We start from the raw sequence: 8,570 nt of genomic DNA on the forward strand, positions 1-8,570 counted from the left end.
CTTTCTTCCACCCCTTTGGATAGTAAGGTTCCCGCGGACGGTTACGAGCATATTTTTTTCGGATACTATGCTATCGTCGGACGGTCAAGTGGTTAAGTCTCATTTCGTATGGGATTTTGACCAGCACACCACGTGGGACGTTTTGGAAACTCAAAATCCCATACAAAGACATAACGCAAACGACTAATGACCATTTTCGCAGAGACGCGAGATTTAGTCATTAGTCATTAATTAATGTATCGTCTAATATCAATTGTGAACAATAAACTTCGGCTCGCATGACTGCTTTCAGAGATCTACTGATAATTGTATGTTTCATTTACACTGGTTTTAGTAGCGCGTAAACCGTACCAATTGAGGGGCGACTTAATTCATTTCGAGGCAGAGATGTATAATGTAAGATGTAGATAATGTATGTATGTATGTATGTCACTTTATTGCACATAAACAGGTTTACATAAAATGGACAAAAACAAAACAAAAATAAAAATGTTATGTACAAAGGCGAACTTATCCCTAAAAGGGATCTCTTCCAGCTAACCTTTGAGAAAATGCGAAAGGATCAGATACTAACATCATCATCATCATCATCATCATCAATTATTTATTTATTTATTTATTTATTGACAACTTACATTAACAGGTATACCAAACATGTAAGTTATAAACATAACAAATTATTGTATTACTATATAATATATACATGACTAATACCTAATACTAAACTATGACGGTATAGTCGTAGGTATGGAGATCGACTCCAAATACCGAGTTGCGGTGGCTAGGAGTCTCGGTTCCTTTTGTGAGAATATGTCCGTCAGGGGGTCGAATAGAAGAATATTATTTATGTGATTCAGTGCTACATAAAGAGGGCTAGTGACTAAAGTTACTGTGTTGGTGTTGGGAATTATAAAAAGAGGTGTGGGGCGGGGTCGAAGAGTAGTTCTCACAAATGGCGTAGGTACTTTAAAAGTCACATATTGCAGTAACCACGGATTTGTGATTGAGCCACGTATTAATCTAATGAAGTATTTTATGACTGCAAGTTGTCTCCGTATCTCAAGACTTTGATGACCGACCATTCCTAACACAATGAAAGACAATTTAATATGGACAAATAGCACTATGAGAATTTTGGATACACATAAAGGACGACGAGAGCAAATAAGTACTTAAAGAAAAAGAAAAAAAAAACCAGTACTAGGTACATATTAATAAATAGTATAAATACGCATAAACTATAACATACCTATACATATATATACTTAGACATATACTTACATAAAATACACATATACATATATGTATACATAAACATATAAACTATATATAAATATATATATACATATAAAGTATTCAGTTCTAACTACATCAGGAGTCTAATAACCACAACTTTTTCAACTTCTCCAAAATAATGTTTTGGTAACTATTGCCTACAGGAGAGAAAACTAGTGTGTTCGCGCAAATTGTACCTTTTCTCTCCTGTGGGCAATAATTAACAGCTTGTGGGCATGTAAGTAATGATTTTATAATAGTTCTCTAAATAAAAGGAGGACCTTTTCACGTGGATAAGGGTTAAATAAGAAAATTAACCTTTATAGCCCTTAACTCTTGTGTATGTCTACAGGAGAGACGTAACACAGTAATCTGTTTGACCCATTTATGACAGATATTCACGATTACAAAAAGAACCTGGACAGTCCGTGGCTGCCCGAATACTGAATTTTTAAAACAGAAATCGTGACCGAAGAAACACAAATGGCATTTTGGTGACATTGACAGCCTAGGCTTAAAATAGGAAAATGTAGGGTGGCTTTGACTTGGCACAATTCCAAGTTGTGCCAATTTTAGAACTTTTGTTGTTTATTATGCTTTGTTTTTTTAAGGAAGGTTTGAAGTCTCATCTAGGTTTTAAACTAAACTAGAAGACTAATCACGTAAAACATAGAACTTATCGAATCATTTGAATGGGTCAAACAGATCACTGTGTTACGTTCTTTCCTGTGGACATACACAAAGTTAAGGGCTATAAAGGTTAATTTTCTTATTTAACCCTAACCCACGTAAAAAGGTCCTCCTTTTATTTACAGAACTATGATAAAATCATTACTTACATGCCCACAAGCTGTTAACTATTGCCCACAGGAGAGAAAAATGTACAGTTCGCGCGAACACGCTAGTTTTCTCTCCTGTGGGCAATAGTTAACAGCTTGTGGGCATATAAGTAATGATTTTATCATAGTTCTGTAAATAAAAGGAGAACCTTTTTACGTGGATAAAGGTTAAATAAGAAAATTAATCTTTATAGCCCTTAACTTTGTGTATGTCCACAGGAAAGAACGTAACACAGTGATCTGTTTGACCCGAATACAAGAAAATTGCAATTTACAGTAGGAAAAGGCAAGCACAAAAGCAAAATGCCTTTAATTAAATACATTTTATTGCTTGTCAAAACTGGTACAATAAATAAGCAAAGTTACATAGACTTCTTTAATATTTTAAGAGAAAAGTGCATAAATAAACTACTAAAGTCCCTTAACTTTTTTCGTCTTGACGTCTTCGAAAAACCGCAGTTTTGTTGAACTCGCATCAAAATGTTCTACATAAGACCCATGTTCCATAAAACCTTAACCTAAATACCTGGTATAATATCAACGAAAATAGTTATAAGAACTCTAACGATAATGCTTGACACTTTTCGGAAATTACTAAGGTACTTACATTCGCTTTGTTTCCTTGATACATACTCTCTGTGTTTGCGACACTATTTTACATTGTTATTATAACGAATTACTTTGTATAACTAAAGTATATGACCAAGACCAATCTATGCATATATACATATAATTATAATTAAGTGCTTAATACATTGTATGTACGAAGGTGAAGGTCTTTCACTCGCTTCTGTAACATTTTGATTTTTTGCAATTTTGCCATTGGTCATGTTAGCTTAATGTTGTATGTCTCACAGCAGTTTAAATTCGATGATTGCAATCTTCTTCTTCTTCCTCGCGTTATCCCGGCATTCTGCCACGGCTCATGGGAGCCTGGGGTCCGCTTGACAACTTATCCCATGATTTGACGTAGGCACTAGTTTTCCGAAAGCGACTGCCATCTGACCTTCCAACCCAGAGGGGGTAAACTAGGCCTTATTGGGATTAGTCCGGTTTCCTCACGATGTTTTCCTTCACCGAAAAGCGACTGGCAAATATCAAATGATATTTCGTACATAAGTTCCGAAAAACTCATTGGTACGAGCCGGGGTTTGAACCCGCGACCTCCAGATTGCAAGTCGCACGCTCTTACCGCTAGGCCACCAGCGCTTCTATGATTGCAATCTTATCAGAGCAAATAAACCACTCACCATTGTGTATATTTTAAATGTACCTATTACCATGTGTGATGAATAAATAAACTATTAACTATCTATCTATCAAACCTATCAAAACGAATACAAGTGGGGAGACACTCCTCACTTCGGTCGAACTCGGCTCCGTTCGGCTCAGCATTGCTCCGAGCAATTATTAGGGTTGCCACCACTTGACTTCCTTTAGCGTGCACAACCACAGGATAATCACTTGATTTTTGACAGCCCTAAATAGCCGAAAGGGATAGTGCCATATAGAGGGATAGCATGATTCGACCCAGAACCGCTGTCAAACTTCGGGAAGTGTCCTTTCTGTAGTACGGTAGTACTATTATTTATTCTGTGCGAATACTTCACAAGTTCCACGAGCCATCGGCAAGATCACATTGAGTTATTTCGGTTAGATTCGGCGCCCGTCGCCGCAATTATTTTAATTGATAAAGCCATTGCGTCGCTCGGGGCCGTGGTCGTAACGCTGAAACCAAATTTTACACCATTGATATTAAATCCTGGTGTTTATTTTGTTCTTTTCGCAGGCATGAAAACTCTTCGTAAGATCTGGTGTTGTCTGAATAGGTTGAGAACATAAGTGGGGTTGGAAGGAATCTCCCCCCTTCTAGTGCGGCGAAGAAGAACAAACCACTGAGCACATATTTCGGCGATGCCGTCTTCGCTTCTATCCTGGTCCCAGCTGAGGACCTACCCTAACATCCGACGTAGTCACCTGGCTTGATTACCTCAAAGCTGTACTCTGATTGCCTAAGGGAGATAAGGGACCTCTCCCTTCTTAGTATTGTGGAAACCCTTTATGAAAAGCCGTCGTGAAATGTTCTTACTGAGAATATGACATTGAGATATTCTTTAAATAAGATCAATGCTCTTTAGCTGCTAATGAGGCCTCACAATGACATTCTATATTTGTAATGATGTTGTGAAAAATCAAGCATGTATGTTAGATTGGTATTCCACCTGTCCAATTTCTTGATCCAATGTGCACAGCGTCTCACTCTCTCACTAAGCAAAATGTGGGACGCAAATACACATTGGACAAAGAAACTGGATAAGTGGAATACCGACCTAACATACATGCTAGATTTTGTCTCGACGTTGTCTACAAATAATTTATGGAGTCGTCAATTAACTATCTACTTAGTATCGATTTTAGCGAATACTTTCGAAAATGTGATTTTACGTCCATCACTCTATTACTTTTTGATTCGGTGGAGTTATTTATATCGGAACAAAATTATAATCATCATCATCATCATCTCAGCCATAAGACGTCCACTGCTGAACATAGGCCTCCCCCTTCCCTTTGGCCTTAAACTATAATAAAGTTTTGAAACTAGTACCTATGGCGTGATTATTATTTGATTATTGGCTAGTACCTATGGTGGCAACATGAAATTTAAACCACTCTATTGTCCACCACCTATTTTATAATATTGTAAATACCTGAAGTAATTAAATAAAATGCTTCATTTTAATCAAATAGACCGTCCCTCACGCTAAATCACTTTATTATCAAATTTATCGACCCTTTATCGACCTATAAACGTACAAGATGGACTCATTGACTGTCATACGTGCTCATGATATAAAGGTTTTATATAATAGATCTGTTTTGTACATTTCATAATATAACTAACTACAATAGATCCGTGCTTTGTACATTTCATAATATACCTAATGTATGTCAGTTATACCAGAGTTATACTATGTATTATTATTGGTAAAGATATACCCACCAAAAACATTCTGTAAAAAACTAGCCAAGTCTCGATGGAGCTGCTTGTTTATCTCTAAAAAGTAATGAAATCTAGACAAAGTCGTGCCAAGTCTAAGGTTCCTTACTGCGATTTCTTTATTATTATAGTTAATGTTGTGTGACTTGGCCGTTGAAGGGTACACAAGGGTACAAAACCAGGTGCTCCATGACACCATTGCACCAATCTGCCATTGCACCAAAAAGAAGTGTTTGTTTCAGGCTCGCCCATACATAAGTATTATTGAAATACGCAGCTTTATCAAGCTTACAATTGACTGGTTATTGAATCAACGTTTTCCAAGTGGCAATTTTCCATCGTCAATGTGTAGCGGTTCTGGCGACAGATTGGTGCAATGGTGTCATGGAGCACCTGGTTTTGTACCCTTGTGTACCCTTCAACGGCCAAGTCACACAACATTAACTATAATAATAAAGAAATCGCAGTAAGGAACCTTAGACTTGGCACGACTTTGTCTAGATTTCATTACTTTTTAGAGATAAACAAGCAGCTCCATCGAGACTTGGCTAGTTTTTTACAGAATGTTTTTGGTGGGATTTCACTTCTTTTTGTAGAAACCCCCTGGCACTGATTAAAATAACCGACTTGGTTTCACATTGCATCTCAAAACTTTTTTGTAGTAAAAGCGTTGCGAGACTTGCACCTTTTTACATGTAATGTTTTTGATGGGATCTCATCTTTTTTTGTAGGCAGTCCTTCTTTTCGGGTACTCATACCCATACTATGTATACACATATCATAACTAAACATATCTTCATTCATACTCACATCGTACATCGTAGTGTACCTTTACTTTACTTTACCTACTATTTGTAGGAACTGCAACAGTAACTTTGTAATATCATATATTTATATGGGATTACAAACTTACTTATGCAGTTCTTAGATCTTTAAAACGTGACTGATATTGCAATATTTTTAGGTTTTCCCTTTATGTGGCCATTAAACCCTAACTCTGTACCAAATTTCAGCTCTCTGAGTTTATGGGAAGTACTAGTTCTATTCTGATGATCATGAGTGAGTTTCATAAATGCGAAACTTTGCTTTCGCTTAACTTCGGAACTAAATGACCTACAGACTTGAAATTTTGGATTTTAAGTATGTGATTATAGCTTACTGGATGACCAAAATTTCTGCGTTCTGGTCTTATCCAGAGGTTCTCAAATAGGGGCCTGAAAATGCGGCGAAATGGTTCCAGTAAAGGATGGTACGGCAGTGTTTGCTTCGCGCTCGACTTGGCGGGGGCACTGCCGTGCCCCCCGATGTAGGTAACTCCGTATAAGATTAATAAAGTCTAAGAAAAACACGTACCTCGGAAAATCATGAAAAAATTATGCTAGAATATATGGCGCCATAGTTTTGGCCTATACTCGTGTATTATCAGTGAAAGAACATGGGTCAAAGTCATTATACCAATATTTTTTTTGGCATTTTTATTAATTTTCAGTTTTAGTTATAATCTTGTGTCGAAAGATGACAGTAAATTTACTGTGACTACAAAATTTACTGACTTAATTTCTGTTTAATTACTACATTTTATTAAGAATATACAGGGTACATAAATAATCATACAAATGTAACTTAAATATATCTAAATATTAAAATATTTTAATCTAAAAGGCCTGTTTTAATTTTATTTTATTTGCATAGCATTTTGTTTGTTTTTTGTGTATTTATAGTTCGTTTTTTTTAGCATTAGAAATTAGGTAAACAATCTTGATGTGTCTTTTAATTGAAAAACACATTTTAAAAATAAGTTACGGCAAATATGTAACAATTATGAATCTAATACGATCATTTATATTCTTCTGCTTTCATCAGTAATAGTTTTTGAATTTTAAAAAGCGTTTTTCAATTAAAAGACATGTCTAAATCGCTTACCTTCTTGCAAGTTCTTTCTAATGCTAAAAAAAACGAACTATAGTGATAGATTTCTTTCATTGCTTTTGCAACACCTACTGACATGTGGAAATTTATTAATTTCAGCTACCTAAAGGTTGTCTGGAAGAGATCGCTTTTTAGCGATAAGACTTCCTTTTATTTACATTTGCTTATTTTGCTGTTTTCTTTTGTATTGTTTTCTTCTATTGAAGTGTGCAATAAAGAGTATCTTTTCCTCCTTCGAATAACTAGCTTTTCCTCCTTCGAATGATGATGATTATTGATAAAAACGAACCTAAGTCTTTTCCCTGGCTTCAAACTATCACTATAGATACCAAAATTCATCTAAATCGGTTAAGCGGTGAGCATGAAGAGGTACCTAACAGACAGACACAGAGTTACCTACTATATTTTGTTTAATAATATTATTAGGGGTTTAAATAGTAAACCTGTTTACTTTGATATAGCTTTATATAACCACAATTACGTTACACTTATCTTGAATTTTATTATATGTTTCAGATCGCAATCTCACTTTGCAAAGAACATAGCACCAGATACATCCAGATTCATCCAAGTAATTGAGACGAAACTAAATTTTTCAACTAAACAAACTGTTTTGTTTACTAAAGATAAACACAAGTACACCCTTTTCGCATTGGTGATCATCATTATTATAACCACATCCTGTACACAAGTATTTTATAAATTTCCTAGTATTTCTAGACTAGAACTGTAAGCGGTTATTATATGTAAGTTACCTTGAGTTTTGACATGACTCCAAATAATTTAAAACATAATACACAACACAACACTGCGCGCGTGCGACTCGGCGCGTTGTATAGCAGCGACTGACTTGATTACTTCAGATGACATGATATGAGCACAATATAGGGAATGCGACAGTAACCTATCATTGTAGAATTACAAGCACTCCACGCCAAAAATAAGGGCCCGATTCGGATTTTGAAATAGACATCTATTAGATATCTTTTAGACATCACCAAGATACGATAACGATAATGTTTAAGATCTAACCTGTCAAATTTGACATTTGCGCGATTCTGGAGATACTCTTGAACGATTTCCTCAGGATATGATGATATATGATCTAATAGATATCTTACGCTATCTAACGTAAAAGTGACATTGGTTGCCCAAATTGCGCTGCAAAAGAGAACTAGTTGATATCTAAACTATAACGTATTTAGAATGGATCTAGTACGTGTCGTCTCTTGTGAATATCTTGAAGTTCGAATACGGCAGTAAGCGAGCATCTCGCTCGTTTCTTCCTAGAACTTGCAGAATGTGGAATGAGTTGCCTTCTGAGGATTTCCCTTGCGCTACATGGGATTCTTCAAGAAGCGGGTATTTAGGGTTCTCAACGGTCGTCAAGGTCAACGGTTCAAAAGGGTCGACTACGCTTAAGTGGCTCCATGTCCATGGGCGGCGATGACTAAATTGTACTCAAATTGTGAGATAACTTTTGTATTGTCCACAGAAAATACGCCAGTACCTATTCCAGAACGTTTTAG

At 36.0% G+C, this 8,570-nt stretch overlaps 1 protein-coding gene across 1 annotated transcript in view; it reads right to left on the minus strand.

The window, feature by feature from the left end:
• Positions 1-7,946, minus strand: part of LOC134664713 (angiotensin-converting enzyme-like) — a 72,130-nt gene extending 64,184 nt beyond the window's left edge. Inside the window, exon 1 of the mRNA XM_063521459.1 lies at positions 7,797-7,946. Coding sequence (XP_063377529.1) covers positions 7,797-7,811 — 15 coding nt within the window. The 5' untranslated portion in view covers positions 7,812-7,946. The remainder of the gene's footprint in view (positions 1-7,796) is intronic.
• Between the last annotated feature and the right edge of the window lie 624 nt (positions 7,947-8,570).

Source organism: Cydia fagiglandana, chromosome 5, assembly GCF_963556715.1.
Source record: "Cydia fagiglandana chromosome 5, ilCydFagi1.1, whole genome shotgun sequence".
Classification (NCBI taxonomy): Eukaryota; Metazoa; Arthropoda; class Insecta; order Lepidoptera; family Tortricidae; genus Cydia; species Cydia fagiglandana.